This window comes from Saimiri boliviensis, chromosome 1, assembly GCF_048565385.1.
Source record: "Saimiri boliviensis isolate mSaiBol1 chromosome 1, mSaiBol1.pri, whole genome shotgun sequence".
Classification (NCBI taxonomy): domain Eukaryota; kingdom Metazoa; phylum Chordata; class Mammalia; order Primates; family Cebidae; genus Saimiri; species Saimiri boliviensis.
The window spans coordinates 1,030,144-1,050,654 of NC_133449.1; the positions used below are offsets into that span (position 1 = coordinate 1,030,144).

The window sequence follows — 20,511 nt, forward strand, 5'->3', positions numbered from 1 at the left end:
GGAGGGAGAGAAGGACGGCAGGGAGCCATGGCACTACCCCTGGGTTCTGTCTTTATATGTCACAATTCATCGTCTATGGACCCACTGGGGCAGCATTTCCTTCTTTGTCCCAGTTGCTTTTTCAGTAGAAAAACAGGAAAGCGAATGCATCTTCCCCTTCATCTGCGAACTGCGTTGTCCATGGTCTCGCACTGTGCTTTGCTTAGCTTTGCCATCTGTGCAAGTCCATCTACAAGATCAAATGACCCCTACCCTTAAATCATGCTGTGGTGCAACACAGGCTTCTCTACATAAACTCCAGGGACAGTAACTCATTTTCCCCCGAAGGAAGTGTAGGCTTATGGGTCCCACAGTCCTTGGACTCCCAGATCTCTGGAGTGGGGCTGGAGCTTTGGGGTGACCCTCAGATCCTCTGCACGGTGAGGAGAGAAGTAGCCTCTTAGGAATCAACAGGTATTCCCCAGGTTTAGGTTGCTCTGTCAACCTGAGCTTACCCTCATTTCCGCTGAGAGGTCCTGTTGTATTTTACTTATATCTTTTTCAAGAATGATCAAGCACCTGGTGTGAAGTAACTAGTGTGCAGCCGATAACCAAGGAGGGAGAGTCACTTGCCCATAGACCCTCACATAGCAGGGTGGCCGTAACTGTATTGCCAGGCCTTACTTTTAAAAGTTTTCCTGAAAGTTGAGTTTCAAGTAGAAAGAGATAGAATAAAATATTCCTCTGTTCCCTTGATTTTCCTCCTAATATCAGGCACTCGATAGGTTGTAGAAACATGAAGCAAATTAACATACTTTCTGCACTCACAGTGGTAACACTGGAATGACAGAGCCTGGCAGGCAGGTGTTAGGATCTGTTACTGCAGTGGCTGGCCCTGGCGGGCAGGTGTTAGGATCTGTTACTGCAGTGGCTGGCCCTGGCGGGCAAGTGTTAGGATGTGTTACTGTAGTGGCTGGCCCTGGCGGGCAGGTGTCAGGATCTGTTACTGCAGTGGCTGGCCCTGGCGGGCAGGTGTTAGGATGTGTTACTGCAGTAGCTGGCCCTGGCGGGCAGGTGTTGGCATCTGTTACTGTAGTGGCTGGCCCTGGTGGGCAGGTGTTAGGATCCGTTACTGCAGTGGCTGGCCTGGTGGGCAGGTGTTAGGATGTGTTACTGCAGTGGCTGGCCCTGGCGGGCAGGTGTTGGGATCTGTTACTGCAGTGGCAGAGCCTGATGGCCAGGTGTTGGGATCTGATACTGCAGTGGCTGGCCCTGGCAGGCAGGTATTAGGATCCGTTGCTGCAGTGGCTGGCCCTGGTGGGCAGGTGTTAGGATCCGTTACTGCAGTGGCTGGCCCTGGCGGGCAGTTGTTAGGATCCGTTACTACAGTGGCTGGCCCTGGTGGGCAGGTGTTAGGATCCGTTACTGCAGTGGCTGGCCCTGGCGGGCAGGTGTTAGGATGTGTTACTGCAGTGGCTGGCCTGGTGGGCAGGTGTTAGGATGTGTTACTGCAGTGGCTGGCCCTGGTGGGCAGGTGTTAGGATCTGTTACTGCAGTGGCTGGCCCTGGTGGGCAGTTGTTAGGATCCGTTACTGCAGTGGCTGGCCCTGGCGGGCAGGTGTTAGGATCCGTTGCTGCAGTGGCTGGCCCTGGCGGGCAGGTATTAGGATCCATTACTGCAGTGGCTGGCCCTGGCGGGCAGGTGTTAGGATCCGTTACTGCAGTGGCTGGCCCTGGCGGGCAGGCGTTAGGATGTGTTACTGCAGTGGCTGGCCTGGTGGGCAGGTGTTAGGATGTGTTACTGCAGTGGCTGGCCCTGGTGGGCAGGTGTTGGGATCTGTTACTGCAGTGGCTGACCCTGGCCGGCAGGTGTTGGGATCTGTTACTGCAGTGGCAGAGCCTGGCGGGCAGGTGTTAGGATCTGTTACTGCAGTGGCAGAGCCTGGCGGGCAGGTGTTAGGATCTGTTACTGCAGTTGCTGCATCCTTAATGGCATGGGGTTTCCCTATAGGCATATTCTTAAAAATACGAGTGATAAGATGCTTAAGAAAATCAGAAATACATTGAAAATGCAATTAGATGTAGTTTCTAATTTTTATAATTTTATATTTTGTACTTTTACCTATTGTTGGATTTTAGCTTCAATATTGATAACAAAAGCCCTTCTGACAATGCTTAAAAATCCATTACATTTCATCTTAAATTCATATGCTGAAAGCACTGATGAAACACACAGCACAGAAGTTTTATGATTTTATTTTATATATTCAGAGTGCAGAAGGATAGCAATGATCTTCTCTAATTGGCTTGGATGTATGGTATTTACAGTAATTTAACAGGACACTTGGCTTACTTTCTGATCATTCAGATGATGTCACTTATGCACCAGCTGTTTGTCACGGTGTCTTTGCATGGCTGGGCCAGACGCATCCACCGAAAATGCCAGGTTTTACCTCGGGGAACAAAGCTTCCAGTTAAAAGGCTGAGTAAAACTGTGCGTTTGAATGACAGAATTTGTAATAACATCTCCCAAACGTGTGAGGGTCATTCACTCTGTTTCCAGTCACAGTCACGAATGTGCTGTACATGGTTTACGATGGAAGGTGCGTATTATCTCAAATCATAAAGAAGTCTGTGTTTTGAACTGATCTCTGATATTTTATAAGATACTAAGGAACTGAACACAAAAGTAATGCCTTAAAGATTCATCCCTACAACACTGTGCTGCTTTATTCTAAGCCGAACACAGACAAATATGCCAAAATATATGAGATGGGGCATTAAAATAGCCCAGGCCTCCTTTGTAGAAATGGAAACAATCCTTATATAAGTGTGGGTGGGGGGGAACTCTTGTCTTCTAATTTACATTCTAAAAGTAGTCCTGGCTGTATGGGAAACTGAGTCTGAAGCAATGCACTTGGATTATGGAACAGGGAAATAAAAGATCCACCGAAGCTAGGAAACACACACACACACACAGAGATACGTAGTTGATAACTCCACTCGAGATATTTCTGGGAAGTCTGGGCCCCTTCAGCACCTCACCCAGGAATCCCGGGGAGTCCAGTCCTCACAACAAGGTTCCCGGGACCCTTGTTCCCACAGGCACTGTTTCTCCCTGCACGTAATTTCAGAATCCCCAGCCCCCTGCGTGTTTCTGCAGTGACGTCAGTGTGCAGGGTCTGGAGTAAAGTCAGTCCCACCCTGGAGCTTTTTATGAGACCATCAGTGCCAGTGAATGATGTTGGCAATCGGTGCCAGTCGGTCCGAGTGGAGTCCTCCTGATAATGTCCCTGGAGGGGTGTTCTTGAGTTGGGGTGGGCAGTGTGATCCGGTGCAGAAGGAGAGGCTGCCCTCACAGGGCAGACTGGACCACCTGGATGGCCTCAGCCTGTGGGAAGGAAAACTAGGGGGCAGGTGGTGCTATTGCAGTTGTTTTGAGGTGCCAAAAATCACCCCCAGATAGGATAGGGAACATAAATGTCTCATGTGTCCTGACCAGCCATTCTCCTGTCTCTCTCCCTCTCCTGGAGCCTCCCTGTTTCCTGAGACACAACAATATTGAAATTAGGCCAATTAACAAACGTGTAATGGCCTCTAAGTGTTCAAGTGAAAGGAAGAGTGGCCATTGTTTCACTTCCACCTTAAAAACTAGAGAAGATCAAGCTTAGTGAGGGTGTCCTGTCTAATGCTCAGACAGGCAGAAAGCTAGGCCTCTTACAGCAAACAGCCAGGCTGTAAATACAAAGGAAAATTCTTGACAGAAATTTTAAAATGCTACTCCAATGAAATGATAAGAACGTGAGAATAGTCTTATTTGCTGATATGGAGAAAGTTTGAGTGGCCTTGGATAGCTCAAACCAGCCACAGCGTTCTCTTCAGCCAGAGCCGAATCCATAGCAAGGCCCTAACTCTCTAGTTCTGTGAAGGCCTAGATAGGGGAGGAAGCTTCAGGAGAAGAGTTGGAAGCTGGCAGAGGCGGGTCTATGAGGTTCTAGGAAAGAAGCTGCGTCTATAAAAGTGCAAGGAGAAGCCACAAGTGCTGATGGAGAATCTGCAGCAAGTTCTCCAGAAGATCCAGCTAAGATCATTGATGAAGGTGCTACACCAGCAACAGATTTTCCATGTGGATGAAACAGCTTTCTATTGGAAGAAGATGCCATTGAGGACTCTCACAGCTGGAGAGGAGAAGTCAGTGCCTGGTGTCGTATCTTCAAAGGACAAGCTGACTCCCTTGTTCTAGGCTAATAGAGTTGGACTTTAAGGCCTATTTTTTTAAACTCTTCTGAAAATCCTAGGGCCCTTAGGGATGATGCTAAACCTTCTCTGCCTGTGCTTTATAAACAAATCCTGGATGACGGCACATCTGTTTAGAGCATGGTTTATTGAATATTTTAAGCACACTGTTGAGATCTGCTGAAACAAAACAAAACAAAAAAGATTTCTTTCAAAATATGACTACTCATTGACAGCGTACCTGGTCATTCAAGAGCTCTGCTGGAGATGCACAAGATTAATGCTGATTTCTTGTCTGTTAATGCAGCATCCACTCTGCAGGTCATAAATCAAGGTGTAGTGTTGACTTGAAGTTTTATCATTTAAGAAATACATCTCATAAGATTATAGCTGCCGTGGAGAGTGATTTCTCTGATGGATCTGGGCAAAGTAAATTAAAAACCTTCTGTAAAGGATTTATCAATCTAGGTGCCACTAAGTACATTTCATGATTCATGGGAGGAGGTAAAAATACCATTAACAGGACTTTGGAAGAAAGTAATTCCAGCCTTCATGGATGACTTTGAGGAATTCAAGACTTAAGTGGAACAGGTACCTGCAGATGTAGTAGAAATAGCCAGAAAACTAGAACTGGATGCAGAGCCTGCAGATGTGACTGAATTACTGCAATCCCATTTTAAAACTTCAACACAGAAGAGGTTGCTTCTCTTGGATGAGGAAAAAAGATAGTTTCTTGAGATGAAAACATCACAAAGATACTTTGAACATTGCTGAAATGACAACAAAGGATGTAGAATATTCCATGAACTTAGTTGATAGCACAGTGGCAGAGTTTAAGAGGCTTGACTTCAATTTTGAAAGAAGTTGTACTGTGGGTAATATTCTACCAAACAGCATCACATGCCACAGAGAAATCTTTCATGAAAGAAAGAGTTAATCTATGGGGCAGACTTCAATGTTGACTTGTTTTAAGAAATTGCCACAGCCATTTCAACCTTCAGGAGCTACCACCCTGATCCGTCAGCCTCCAATAGCACTGAGGTAGGGTTCTCCACCTGCAAAGTGATTGCAGCTCAGCCAAGGTTCAGCTTTTTAGCAATAAAGTATTTTTTTAAATTAAGCTATGTACATTGTTTTATACATAATGCTATTGCACGTTCAATAGGCTACAGTATAGTGTAAACATAACTTTTATACGCACTGGGAAACCAAAAAATTGTGTGACTTGTGTTACTGCGGCATCCATTTGGTTGGGGTGGTCTAGAACCAAACCGGTAGTAGCTTTGAGATTGCTGCTCTTTCGTGCACTTTCATAGCAAAGTAGTCATTGAAATCGATGCAGTGACGTTATGTTCCATGTTCCCTATTATTGAATATTAAGACCTTTTCCCCTTAAGTGTTTTTAGCTGTTGAAATTATAAATTTTTGTAATTGCCTTTTTTGTTAGGGTAAGGTTGCATGATGAAAACTTTATATTCTTTTTTTCCCCCAAGCAGAATAATCAGTTTATTAATTGATTTCTGTTTCCAAGCTTCAGACTCTTAACTTTTATGGGCAGAATATTATCCATTTTTCCAATGCAAAGTGTTCATCATTGTTCACCGGTATAAAATGAATTTTTAGGTTTCTGCTTTTATTTAACCTTCCGAGGTCAGCAGTTGTTTCTGTATAGCTCTTAGTGAGATGCCGGCTGGTTGGCATTTGTTTTTCTTGTTACCTGAGTTGTTTTGGTTTATATCTAAAGCTAGGAGTGGGGGTTTTCCACACTCAAAGATGTTTGCTGACAGATTACTTATTGATGTCTTGATTCCTTCCCTTTGTTTGTTATGCTGCTGGATTAACAGAGTTTATTTTTCTTTCTTGTGCCAAAAATGGTTTCATTTTTACTGCCATGAAAATATCCAAAATATAACCTGCCAGAAAAACACCTGAATTATACTGGACCACTGCTGTTCTGTGACAGGTTCTCTGTTAGGAACTTGCACAAATACCTTCTCATTTGCCCATTTGCACATCTGAGTGAAGTTGAAGTTATCTGCTTTTACAGATCAGGAAGCAGAGGCTCAGTGAAGTGAGACGGATTGTGCACCTGTGTGTTCAGGAGCATATGGCAGATGTCATCGGACACGTCTGTGGTTCACTCCAGCTCCTCCAGGGCCTGTGTTCTCCATGTCACCAAGGTCACTGGTGACACAAACACCTCCATGCCAGTTATACTACCGTACATGGATGCATATCCATAGTTTTTCATCTTTGGTAGACTCAGTTGACCAAGTCAAAAGGCACAGTATTAGAAGTTTAGAATTCTTTATAACCAAGCACTTGTTACAGCTCCCTTAGCTGCGAACTTCTAAACCCTGGGCTACGTTGGAAGTCTGTCCTTCTCCCACCCCAAATGGCCCAGTCACTCCTGCGGTTAGCTTCTCCTCCCCGAGCCTCAACACGGCTCTGCATGCTGCTTTCAGCACCGGATATGCATTCGTAAATTCTCTTAATGTCAACAATTCAGGGACGGAACTATACTTACTTCTGGATAAACAAAGGACAATGCTTTATAACAACTTGTATACATTTTTATCATACTTTGAATTTATAGAATAGCAATAGTTACTTGGTGAATATTATGGTACGTGATACTTTTGATCAAGTATGTTCTGTTTTAGGATAGACTTCTCTGAATCTGCTGGAAATCATCAGTGTGCTACGCTTCCAACAAATACATTCATGAATGATCTCAGCAGAGATGCACTCAGCTGCATAAATTTAAAAAGTAAAATAGCTAAATTTAATATTTATGATTTTTCTGAATTATTAAGAGGCTCACCTTAAGTTTTATGAAGGTAAATCAACTTTAGTAACAAAAGTCAGGACTTAATAAAAATTGACCTTCATAGATTTAAATAATAATAAATGATGCATTTTCATACTTTCGAAATTATAAACATTTGCACAAAATAATGTTTTGAAGCCCTATTCTTCCAAGTCTTCGCCATGCTGTATTTACATGTATGTACATGTGTATATTTGTGTACAACATAATTATGAATGTGTTACTATCATACTCTTCTGCTTTTTGCACATACTTGTTATTTTGGACTCCTTTGCTTATCAACAGATGCAGAACTTAGTATTTTTAGCAGCTTCTCAGTATCACCTGTAAGTCTTAATATACTTTAAAAGTGAAAGGAGTGAAATGAACACCTTGCCCACCTGTCTCAGTGCCTGGTCTGACTGTATGTTTAGGATGAATTCTTAGAAGTAAAATTGCCACATGAAAGCCTAGAGCTAGTCGTGTTCACATCTGTTTCAGAGTGTTTTCTGGGAACATTCTGTGCATTCACACAACCGCCAGCACCATGTGGACGTTCATGTCTGCAGGTCTTTGCTGTTTTAAGGTGTTGCTATTCTTTTTAAACACTTACCTGCCTGATAGTTTAAAAATCATAAATCATTGTTGTAGTGACTGTGATTTATTGATGGCTAGTGAGGTTGCATATATTTTCACACTTACAATTCATGTCCTTTTATTCCTTCTTTTGGGAACTGTTTTTATATTCCTTGCTCGATTTTAGCAGGATGCTCATGTTTCCATCTTTATTTGTGAGGCTCTGTGAGCCTAATGTCTGTGGCATGCATTTATTTTTGAATATGGTATTTTTGTTACAGAAAGATTTTATATTTCTATATAATGAATATTTTGCTCAAGAATTTCTGGATTTTGAGTCACACTAAGCCAGTATGTTTACATGCACGGCACGCGCGTGCGCGCACGCACACACACACACACACACACACAGATATTTTCATGGGTTTTTATTTTGTTTTTCTACATCCCTATCACTGTTGGTGTCTCTGGAACTTACTTTCTGAAGTAAGCTATATGAGACCCATGTTTACAGTTAGCAAAGCATTACTACACTAAACAGTAGTCTTAAGATCTTTCTTTGTGTGAGCATGTTTTCCTCTTCTCCAGGGATGTGATACACCCCCACGTGATGTACCCAGGACCTCCTGGTGCTGAGCGGAGCTCGTGGGCTCACTGTTTTGCAGCTGCTGCGGCATTGCAGTGGGTTCCGTTTTCATGTTTCCGTGTATCAGATCCTCTTCTCTGCAGCTGTCTTACTTCATTGACCATTTTATTAGAATTGTAAGGCTACATTTCAAAGTCGTCTGTATTAGATTTTCATTGGAATTGTGTGGATAAAGTTTTAAGGGTGAAAGCAGGCTTTCTGTTGGATTCCATTTGAGAAATGTCTTGTGCCCCTAGGATATGCCAGGCTGCACTGTAGGAACTGGTCCTCCTGAAGTGGAGAAGGTAGAGAGGACCATTCCATCACAGAACTCACATTCTGACGTCAGGTCACGCACAGGTTCTGAAAAGTCCTAGGAAGAAAGGTAAAGCTGGGAAGAGGTATGAAGAGCAGTGGCGGGTGGCGGAGTCCGATTTTAACTGGCCAGTGAGGGAAGCTGCTGAGGAGGAGGCTGTCAGCCCACACCCCAGGAGATGAGGATGCTGGGGAGAGGAGTGGGCAGGGCAGGTGGGTGGACCCCGGGCAGGCACAGCAGGGCTGCAGGACACCTGGGCAAGGGACAGGAGCAACAGCAGGGGCTGGCCTCACAGGGCACCGACAGACGTTGGCTTTTCCTCTGAGAAATGACAAACTCTTGGAAGATTTTGTTCAGAGAAATGAGGTTACCTGAGCCATATCTTAACAGGGCCACCCAGCTGTGATTTTAAGAATACACTGAACTGGGGCAAGGCTGGAAACAGGGAGGTCTTTTAGGAGGCCAGTAAAGCAGCTTTGAAGGCAGCTGAACCCCATGACCAGGCAAGGTGGCGGAACATTCCAGTGACCTGCTGGTGAATTGGACACTGAGGGTTGGGAGGGAGGAAGGTCACAGGATCTGAGGAGCTTCGGCGGAGACACCAGGGTGATACTGTGTTCACCCACTGATGGGGTGATTGTTAGATGAGCAGGGGTTTTGTTTTTTTAGTTTTTAAATATTTTTATTTGTTTTGAAGGGGAAAGACTCAAAGTTTACTTTTGAAGAAGTTGAGTTGGAATAATTATTTTATTTCCAAGAAATGTGTCAAGGAAATGTATTCAGGTAGGTCATTAAATACCCAGAATTGCTTAAGCAATGGGAAAATGTTGGCCTTGGTGAAGGCAGGGCCTGGTGGAACCCTTGTCCACTCCCCCTGCCTTTATTCCTCTTGGTGAGTGACCTGCTCTAATCTCAGCACCTGCTGTCCACAGAGATTTTCTTGGACGGCTGCAGGTGATGTCTCCACGGGGACACAGAAAACAGTGCCTGGAAGACGTATTACCACATAGTAGAGCAAATAATTCTCTCCGGCAAACCAAGGCCAATGCGACAGAACATGTGTGTTGTTATAGAAGAAAGTGATTAGCATAAATTTCAATTTTGATTTGGAATGCCTAATTATCTCTAATTTGGTTGTGTCCCTGACTTTAATCTGTTAACATTTTGAGCAGAAGTTAGGTTTATTTCAGATAGCATCATCTGGCTCAGATGGCATAATAAAGCAACAGATGATTCATTAGAGGTCTTCGTTGAATTCCATTTGCTTTCATTAGGTAGCATTTAAAATTTTTTATATTTAGAATATTATGTTTTATTTGTTAAAGCTCTGCACACCGTTCCCTTGACCTCTGTCATGGAAACTCCTCGGTGGACAGTAAGTTCACTGTTTTCCGTTCCTAGAGTCCATGAGTTGTAGGCAATTTCCTCACCAGGACAATTAACCAGTAGCAATGGTGAGTGGCCAGTGTGATGAATTAGTTGAGAATTAATATTCTATGTATGGACTTTGCATCCAGATATAACATCGATCAATAGTGCATCTTTCTGATGTGAACTAAAAACTGTTCTTGTCCTGAATAGCAAGAACAGAGCAAGCCCTTCCTCCAAGGCGGCCGCACTGCCTCTGCTTCCCTGGGGTGGCCCGCTGCTCACTGTGGCCGCTCCTGACCCTGCCACTCGGGGTCCCTGAGCCCCGTTTCGGGTCCTGCTCCTTATGAGTGCCATCACCTGTGGTCCTCCCCAAGAGCCTCACGGGTCCCCGATGGCGATGGTGAGGGTGACCTCTCCCTGGGCAGTGATGTGGCTGGGGGACAAGCAATAACTCAGTGAAAACCTGCAGCAAGAATGTGCTCAGATGCATCGGTCACCGGGGGATCTGGAGAAATCAAGGCAGCCAAAGCTCCCATTGCCAGAGAGCCCTAGGTCATCACGGAGAAAGCCCGTTTAGCAGGATATTATGGCCTCTGTATTCACTTAGAGTGAGCATCTCCTTCCAGACACTGCCTGCCACTTATTTTTATAGGAATTTGACTTTGACTTTGAGTTTTGGGTTCCAGCTTTATAACTGCAGGCTCGGTCTGTATCATCTAAAACTTTTATTCTGGTCCTGACCTCAGCATGTTGATACACATGGTCTTCAGTGGTATGTGTGTGCCTGTGTATGGGTGTGCATGCATTTGTGTGTGCCCGTGTGTGCATGCATCCCTGTATGTGCATGAGTTTTGTGCACACGTGTGGAGGCGTGCATGTGGGCCATGTGTGTTGCATGTGAGTGTGTGTGCAGGTGGTTTCTAGGATATGGGGGGTACTGGGGGGTGGAAGAGGCACAGCTGCTTCCTGGATGGCATGAGAAAGGTCTGCACCCTATAAGAACAGCAGGGGTTTGTATTTTTGGGTGGCCTAGGTCAGCAGTTAAGGGAATCCTTCTGAGCTCCATTCTGCAGGATCATTACCGAGAACCCTGGTAGCCCACCCTTTCGTCAGCACCTGAGAGCTGTCGGTTGTAGTGACTAGCAGGGACCATGAAAACCATGGCCTCGGGAGGAGCAAGGAGAGAGACTGGGATCTGGGGCCTCTTGCACGCCTCAGGGCACTTGTGCTTTAGGGCAAACAGGACCACCCTCTGGCGTCCACGGGCTGCGGTGTCCTGAAGAAGCCTCATCGCTCAGCTCCTCCCATTGTCAAGCCCACACACCTGGGGAGGGGCCCTGTGCTTGCTGCTCTGGGGTGTAGCTGGCCCTGCTTCCCTCTGTCTGCAGCGCAGTGAGCGATGCCCACCTGTCATCAGGCACCGGTGTGTGAGAATAAGGCAGGAGGAAATGGTGAGATATCCTAGCAGGCGTGGTGAGAATGCACATCAAAGTCAGGCAGGGAGCTGCAGGTACTATGTTTCATCCTGTTTCACCCTGGTTGGCTAGAATTCTGTTTTTCCAATTGGTGTTTACTTATGAGAGTTACCCATTACACACACTCGTGGGGAAAATACTGAGGGTCTTCCTGCCTTTAGGGACATGTCTGTGTTTCTTTCTCTCTCCATTGAGCTCATCCCTCCATCAGGCGAGGCCAGGGCTCAAGCTGCAAAGGGCCAGGGGGCCTGGGTCCAGCCATACCTCATGTACCTGGGACACAGCGGGGGCCTCCTTCCTGGCCACCCTCAGTGCCACTGTGGGCACTGCCCCTTACGGAGAGCTGGTGGGTCCACAGACTGCCCGTGAGCTCCCAGAGCCGTGGTAGCACTCCAGTTCCAGCACCCACCGGTCTGACAATCTCACCAGGTACAGCCCCCTGGGGTCAGCAAAGTGGGTGGGAGCACATGGCTCCCATGGGGATGGAAGAATCCATTAGAGTCCCTATCGGGTGCATTTTATGTAGGCTGGGTGAGGTGTGGATTGCAGCAGCCCACTCCCTGGGCCAGGCCAGATGGCCATGTGTGACAGAGTGTGCCAGCACTGGCCTGCATGTGTGGTTGTTAAATTAACAGATTCAGTGCAGTGGAGCACAGACTCTTTTTGTGTTGTGTTGAGTGGTCAAAAGCAAGAGGAAACCACTCTGAACCTTCCTGAAACTCTCTTGCACGTGGGGGTCCGCTGAGGATGTTGGGAGGAGCAGATTCTGGCTTGGTCAGTGGCTTCCCTCATGAGGGTCTGTGTTTCCCATGAGTGCTGAGGAGGCCTCCACTGTCAAAAGAAGCCCAACAAGCCCTTCCCACCCAACTGTGCTACTTAATAGAAGCATTTGATGTGTTACTTTTTCTTAGTCCTTTTGCTCAGCCTGAATCTTACTTGATGAACTCCAGATCTCTGGGGCAGACGCAGGTGCTGAGGTTCCTTGGACCGCACGTTTGGTTCTCACAGCAGCTCAGTTGCTGAGCTGCACGGTCCTATGTGGCCACAGCCTCATCCTTCCCAAGTGGGGACCTATCTGTCCATGGGCCAGGCTCTGCCCTCATGTATGGCTCTGAATGTGAGGGTTGATTAGCACTGGGCTCTATGCAGAGAGGATGCTGGGGTGGTCAGCACAGCAGTCTCAGCCCTCCTTGCTGGACCACTGGCCTCCAGCTGTGCCCATCCCCCTCCCCCGCTGCATGGCTTGGGGACCAAGTGCCCTGGCTCCTGCTCCTGCACTCCAGAGGCTAGTCCTCACAAGGCGCTGGTTATGTGGCAGGGCACAACTGCCATTCTGTGGGACGTCCAAGCCCTGTGCCTGGCCAGCGGCCTGCTTGGAGCTGGTCAGCCCCCAGGGCAGCTTTCCCTGATGCTCCCCAAGGACGGGGCAATGTTTCTATTTATCCAAAGGTGTCTTTCTGACCTACACACCCTTCATCTGCTAACAAAGCTGATAGATTTATCCTTTTTGATTAATTAACTGTCCTCCTGATCAGTGCTTCCTAATCACTCCACACTGTATTGCTTGCTGTCCAGGAACTGCAGGCCTGGCCTGTTCTCGAGCCCCCAGGACACAGCAGCAGCCCTGCAGGATCTCCGGCCACCCCCACTTCTGAGAAGGCTGCTTCCTCCTCAGCATCACACTCGGGTTCTTGTGTTTTGGTTATTTCTGATGTGTTTCTTTCCTATTCCAGGCCAGCAAATCTTCATACAGATATTTTATGAGTCTTAAAAATGATTATTTTTATTAAAATAACTTTAAAATAAAAAAATATGTTTTTGGAAGGGGAAAAATTGATTAAAATAAAATGCTAATAAAACCTTTCAAGTTAAAAAAGAATGCCTGGCTAATTTTCCTTTAAAACATGCCGTATATAAATCCTGTGGCTGGACACAGTCTCTCATGCCTATAATCCCAGCACTTTGGGAGGCCAAGGCAGGTGGCCCTGAGGTCAGGAGTTCGAGGTCAGCCTGACCAACATGGTAAAACCCCATCTCTACTTAAAATACAAAAATTAGCTAGGCATGGTGGTGGGAGCCTGCAATCCCAGCTACTCGGGAGGCTGAGGCTGGAGAATCACTTGAACCCAGGAGATGGAGGTTGCAGTGAGCTGAGATCGTGCCACTGCACTCGAGCCTGGGTGACAAAGTGAGAGTCTGTCTCAAAAAAAAAAAAAAAAAGTCCTGCAAAAGCTGCTCAGGAACAGTTATTCAACATGTTATTTTTTGCCTAAATGAATCAGATCCTTATCATTCTAGCACAGATCTCCTGTGCACACGTGAGCGCTGCACTGTGCACTTTAGGAGCAGTCTTGAGAGGGAAGCCCGTGTCGCCGTCCCCTCGTTGCTCGTGCCCTCACACCGTTTTTTGTTTTCACTTTGTCTCTACAGCCGAAAACTGCCATTGCTCTGTTGTACAGCGACGAGTACCACCATGCCTATGACATCCGGCTGAAGCTGACGAAAGAGATGCTGACAGTTCAGAAACAAGATGTCATCTGTGTGGGCGGAAGCCACCAGGGCAGGAATGTAAGTGCCGCCACTTCAGGGCTGTCTCGAGTGTGTCAAACGGGCCCCAGGAACGGCCTTTGAAGAGTGTGGTTTGAGAATGATTGTTGAGCAAAAGCTCCTACTGTGTTTTTAAATATCCCCAACTACCGGCTTTGACCATCAAAAAAAAATACAGTTTTTAAGGTTGTATCATCTACTCTCTCCCTAACATTCTTATTTGCTAATACATTTTCCGTGTAAAGTTTATGTAAAAGCCCCAAATGCCACATCTGAAATGTGAGATGTGGAATGTCCTCCTGGGAAACAGCAGGAATCACAGGGTGTCTGGTGTACTTGCCAAAACTTCGAAGCGCCAGGGTTCCTGTCTGCAGTGGCGCCCATGCCGTGAGAGATACGGCGGTGGGTGTCCCAGCATTTGAGCCAGCTTGGTCGTGGTGCATCTGTGGGTGCAAATGTGACTTTTTATGCTAAAGCGAGGTTTTTCCTGGCTTCAAGTATATTCCTAACTGGCAAATGAAATTTTTTTAAGGGTAAGAAATTTATTTATCAGATGCAACAGAATAGTGGCTAATGATTGGGATTTTTTTTTAATCTCAAAGAGGACTACTGCAAATTAAACATACTGCATTGAAACAGGACTCATTTAGTCACTTCCTAATTTTCCTTCCAGTAGGCGTAAATAATTTTAGATACATGAAGTGTCAACATTAGTCAGAGATCTTTCATTGCTCTCCTTTAAATATATGCATTAGCTGTAAAAACTGATATTCAAGAAATGATGTAGTTGAAAAGAGATTTTTTTCAGTGTATTTCTGAAAATATTCCAAAAAGCATTTCCATTCCTAAGTTCTAGGCTGGCTCTTTCTGTGGGTACAGGCTTAGGAAACCCATGTTTATTTGATTTTCTGCCTTGGAAATAAAATGAAGAAGACATTTTCTCTCTGACTCACAATGCTGTGATCAGTGTTTTCAAAAGGGGTGCAGATGTTAGCAAAGTATGATGGGTTTCCCGAGAAGGTCCGCAAAGGTGCTACCATAAACTGTTCCAGGTGTAGATGTGTGTTGCGTTCAAGTGGCTCCTGTGAGCGTCCTGGCTCACACCTTCCTTTTGGAGCTCCTCCTTCTGTGTCTGCACCCGGCTCTGCCCTTCTGCTCCCTAACATGTCCCCTGTGGCTCAAGGAGGTGAAGGCTCCAGGAGGTGGGGGCGATGCAGGGTCCCCCTTTCCATTGCTCTTCCCTGGAACCCTAGTCCCAGCACCACGCCCCACCACCTGCTCTCCTCCTTCTGGTCCAGGACCACCTCTGTCTTGGTCTGTTTGAGTTGCTGTAACAAAATGCCTGTGCTGGGCAGTTTACAGAGAACAGAAATTTACTGCTTATAGTTCTGGAGGCTCAGAGCGCAGGATCAAGGTGCCTGCAGGCTGCGTGTCTGGTGAGGATCTGCTCCCTTTCTAGACGGTGCCTTGAATGCTGCATCCTCCAGAGAGGAGAATCACTGTGTCCTTGCGTGGCAGGTGGAGGAAGGGATGCAATCTCTCTGCCAAGCTTTTGTGTGAGGGCACCTGACCCCATTCATGAGTTCAGAGCCTTCACGGCTCAGTCACTTCCCACAGCCCACACCCCAGCACCACTGCCTTAGGGCAGATGTTTCCACGTGAACTTGGAGGAGACACAGACATTCCAGCCACGGCCTCTGCATTTCAGCGGCCACGGTCGGTCTTCATGGGCTCATACAAGATCCCCACAACCCTGAGGCCTTTTTCCTCCAAAATGTAGATAAATCTCATGTCTGCCTTTATGTAGTCCAGTCACTAACCATTCTTGCTTTTTCCTCCACTTGTTCTAAATACACAATAAGAGTGGGATGGGGCAAAGAAAAAAAAGGAAGATTTTGTAATCATTTTAAACTTACCCTGCTTAATAGAGATTTTTAACTATAGAATATCTCAAAGTAAAAACACTAAATATTTTTGTACTGTAGGGCTAGAAAAAAATAAATTACTTCAAAAAAATCTGTAGCATCAGATTCTCTACTAAAAGTCAGGTTGTTGTTGAAAATGAAAGACTCCTTAAAGAAAATGGGCATTTGCTCATGCATATAGACTTATGCATACAACTTTAGGTGAATTATTAACATCTAAGAAATCCATAGGTTTAATGTGAAGATCCCCTGCGCTAAAATAAGGGAAGCGGGGATTCAGAACATGTAGGTAAGTGTCTGGTCCATTTCTCAATGATCTCTGCTGGTTCCACATGACACCTTCCTCCTTAGAGATGAAGTGAATGTATTTGTGAAAACACATGGGTACCTGGGTTGGATAATTGAGGGGAAAGGGTTTATGGGGAAAGTATATATATGGAGAACATAGGCAGCTATTCAGACCAGGATGTTTTTTTCTTCTTTTTCTTACTTTTCAAGGCAGGGTCTCACTCTGTCACCCAGGCTGGGGTGCAATGGCGTGAACTTGGCTCACTGCAACCTCTGCCTCCCAGGCTCAAGCAACCCTCGGGATTTCTTATAGGTATAGAATTTCAGGATTTCTATCCCAGGTGCAGAATTATATTGGGATCAACCCCATTAGTTTAAGAGAAAACTAAAATCCTGTACCTTCAGCTGATTATGAAAATAAAGCCATTTTTACCACAAGAAGTTATCAGGCGTTTGGAGATTGGGAAGGCCTGCTTTTAACAAAGGTCACAGCTGTTTCAGATTAGAAGCAGAACACCCCGGGGCCTCAGAGCCCAGTGATGACCATTTCATCCACATCAGGGAGAGTTTCCCACGTTGGTCCCCAGAGCCCAGTGAGGACCCTCTCATCCACATCAGGGAGAGTTTCCCACGTTGGCCCCAGAGCCCAGTGAGGACCCTCTCATCCACATCAGGGAGAGTTCCCCATGTTGGCCCCCAGAGCCCAGTGAGGACCTTCTCATCCACATCAGGGAGAGTTTCCCACGTTGGCCCCTAGAACCCAGTGAGGACCTTCTCATCCACATCAGGGAGTCTTTCCTACATCGGCCTCCAGAGGACCTGATTGAGAACAGTTGTTTTCCTTTTAAAATAATTCTGAAGAGCAGGACTGAAAGACCTAGTCATTGTACAGTACATTAACAGAAAAACGTAAGTGGGGGATTTTTATCCCATGGGATATTGAGTCCCTGCAGGGATCCCAGGAGATGAAAAATTCATCACCAGATTCAGTTCAGCATAGATTTATTGAGTTCAAAATACAGGTATTAATGTCAAGCATATCCCAAGCCCTAGATAATAATATTACTAGTAAAAATAGTAATGAATATGAATTATTCTATTACCATATGCCATTACTTTTCTAAGTATATTTCATGTTACAATTTGCTTGCGACCTCATCGTCCTGATGCAGTAGATACCACTGCAGGCCCCGTGGGACAATGGCTTGGCCTAAGGCTGATGCAGATGCTCTTACCTGGTAGGGACCGTGAGGTTAGTGGCTGGCTCATTCAGCCCCCTAGGAATGCGGGTGTGTCTGCCACTGACTCTGCCTCCTAGGCAGCTGCTGAGTCTGCATGCTGCTTTGAATGTCCTCACCGAGGTTGCACATGCAGTTCTGACTGGCATTTTAACTTTCAGGTTTTTTTCTCCATAGCAACTAACGCTAATGGTTAATTTATATACTGAGCCCTGTTTTCAGTGGAAGGTTCACTCTCATGTCAGCACCTGCTCCACAGATGAGCTTGGAAGGAGTTTGGGTCTCCTGAAGCCCAGCCCAACATTCACCCTGAACTCCAAACTTCTGTTCACATTTGTATTCTCAGCTGCACGTTGGATAAGACAAAATCAAGGGGTAGACTTGTGTTTTGTTTTTTTGAACCCTCTGAAAAAAGAGCTACATTATCAGTTAATGATAGACAACCATCAAAGGAAAAGAGCAAAACTAGCTTTACTTTTAAGAAAGCCAACAAGTCTTTAAATTCTGCCAGTTTATCCTGCAGTGTAGACTCTGAAGTTATGTAGTATTTTACTTCCTATTCCTTTATATCAACATGAAGTGTGGATGCTCAAGCATCTCAGGATTCTGTCTCCCAGAGAGAGCATGGGCTTTCAGGAGGGGAGAGGCAGCTTCCTCTTCTCTTTCAGAATTTCCATTTAGATTGCTTTATTTCTTTATAATTGTCATTATGCCTTTGATCTTTTAATTTATAAGTCTGTGTTGGTACTTTGAATTAATGTGGTGGGATGCTCTATATTGTACTTGGTATGTTAGGTCATGGTAGATTTACAGTTGGGAAGTATTTTAGAAAATTTCACATCTTCATTTTACTATTTAGGAAATTAAGATTCAGGAAGAAGAAGGTATGGGTCTAATACTACAAAGTTACTCCTAGAGTTAAGACAGCATTGGGCACAACTCTGATAATTTGTAATCTAAAGGACACTCTGAAGAATTAGTGGAGACCACACGAAAGCAGACAAGCACCAGCAGTGCCCACATAATGTTGGGTGGGTGACCGTTACAATAGTGTAAATTTAGAGAGGGCTCCAGTCACCAAAGCTGGTGTGAAGTGATATAGCCTGTGCCTCAGGGGCAGCCCGGGGACTGAGCCAGAGAGGAAGGCGGGCTCACTCTCTTTCTCTCTCTCTGTGCTTCTCACCTGCATAGAGGCAGAAAGCCCAAAAAGTCACATCTTCAGTGAGTGAACTTGAAAAGCAGTCTGTCCCTTAGAGGCAGCATCCTCAGAACACTCACCTGGGAGACAGACAGAAATCCCGAGAGATCCCGGCCCCAGATCTGTCCTCATGCGGGTTTGGGGCTGGGTCTTAGGGTGTAGAAACCTCCAGCTGAAGATGAAGTTTAATGTCGTGTCAGATTTGGAGGTTCCTCAGGTACCAAGTAGAAGCAAATGCACGTTCTCTCCGGCACAATCTCCTCTAACCTAAGGCCTCAGGCCATTGCCAAGTGTAAGGTCACAGGACCCTGTGGAGATCCTAACCATCATTTTCTTTTAATGCAGAAATTGACTCACAGAGCATTCAGGTTCTAAAATTACCTGATTCACAATATAAATTACTTGGATTTATTCTGTTTTGAAACATAAGATATATAAATATAAAGGAACAAGGGGCTATAAAAAGTGTTTCAGCAGATGTGAAAACACACTAAGACAATATCTAGAAATTAAAATAAAAATGATACCTAAAATGAACCTCCATAAACCATTTAAATAACATGTTAGGTACCAATGAGAAGCGTGAAGTATAAACAGAGCTGAAGAAATGATGGAGAATGGAGCACAAAGAGCAGGAAATATGGAGGAAATGGGGCTGGAAATGGGGGGAGATCCCGAGGGAAATGGGGGCTGGAGAGCGGCCTGGGGTTGCTGAGGTCTGAGGAAGATGGTGCTGAGGCGCAGGAGGAGCATGGAGGAGCCGGGCTGCCGAGTTTCCGTAAGTGCTGGCAGGTATCAGCCCTCAGGTCTGGGTGCCCGACAGCTGCCAGGAGGGTGAATAAAGAGACAGCTGCTTCCTTCGGGTGATGCCCGCCTGCTCCTGGGGTCAGGCTGTGCTGGCCTCGTGAAGAGTCTGGAGGGGTTTTTTCTCTTTCCCCTTCCTGGAAGAGCTTGTGTAGCATCGTGGCTCTGTCTGTCCTGTAGGAAGCCTTTGTCAGGGTCATGTAAATCTGTAGACTCAACTGTTAGAATTCAGAGTACACCGCGTGCCCGCCCTGACCTACCCCTTACTGTTCCCAGGGAAATGCGGTTTAGCCCGTGCCACACTCTGCTGAGGCTGCGGTATGAGATACTGACTTTGCCACTCTGTTAGAATATATGTAGCTTAAAATCAAAGACCATGGTGTTTTTCATCTGTATCCTATATGTGTCTTTACGACTGTGCAGTTTGGGAATAATTGAGCACATTAGTAAATGCATAAAAATGCGTTTTATAATACGCAAATTTAGACCGTCACGTAACATATATAATGTACTAATTGAGTCAGTCTCAAGCCTTTGCACCTTTGAAAGGCAGGCAATTACAGTAGTTCACTCACTGAGCTTGTGAAAATCATTTGTTAAATGTAGGTATATTGCTTATATAACAACCAGTGTGAAGGAAACCCAAGAACTGTGATTTTAACTTGAATTGAAGAAGTTAAATTCTCTGATTGTCGAATGTATCATGACACTTGCAAACATGTAGGCAGTTTATGATAAATTCTGTACACAATATACATAATTCTACACTTGTTTATCATAAAGTAAATATTTCTACATTTATCTACATTTCTTTCTACATTTCACTCCCAAGTTACTTCTTATTCTTTGGGTCCAAAATCAGGAGTAGACATTGCTTCTGCTTTCCTTTTTTTTTAAAAAAAATTCTAACGTTAGTCTTTATTATTTTATGCTCTTAAATTTAGACAAATGACCAATTTCCCTTACAATACTTTATAATTCAGCCAAAATACAAGTAATATAGTAACAACTCTTGTAAGCTAATCTGACACTTTATCAGCATTATGTATTTTTCTGTTGATAACTTTATTGACAGACATTTGTTAGTTTGATAACTCTTGCATTTTTCTCAGATCCCAGCACAA

At 45.3% G+C, this 20,511-nt stretch overlaps 1 protein-coding gene across 2 annotated transcripts in view; it reads left to right on the forward strand.

The window, feature by feature from the left end:
• Positions 1–20,511, forward strand: part of SNTG2 (syntrophin gamma 2) — a 317,220-nt gene that overhangs the window by 77,879 nt on the left and 218,830 nt on the right. Inside the window, exon 2 of one of the 2 annotated variants that reach the window (XM_074393375.1) lies at positions 13,818–13,955. In XM_074393375.1, the coding sequence (XP_074249476.1) occupies positions 13,818–13,955 (138 nt within the window). Of the gene's footprint in view, positions 1–13,817; positions 13,956–20,511 lie in introns of those variants that run through there. The other variant, XM_074393377.1, reaches the window with a different exon arrangement.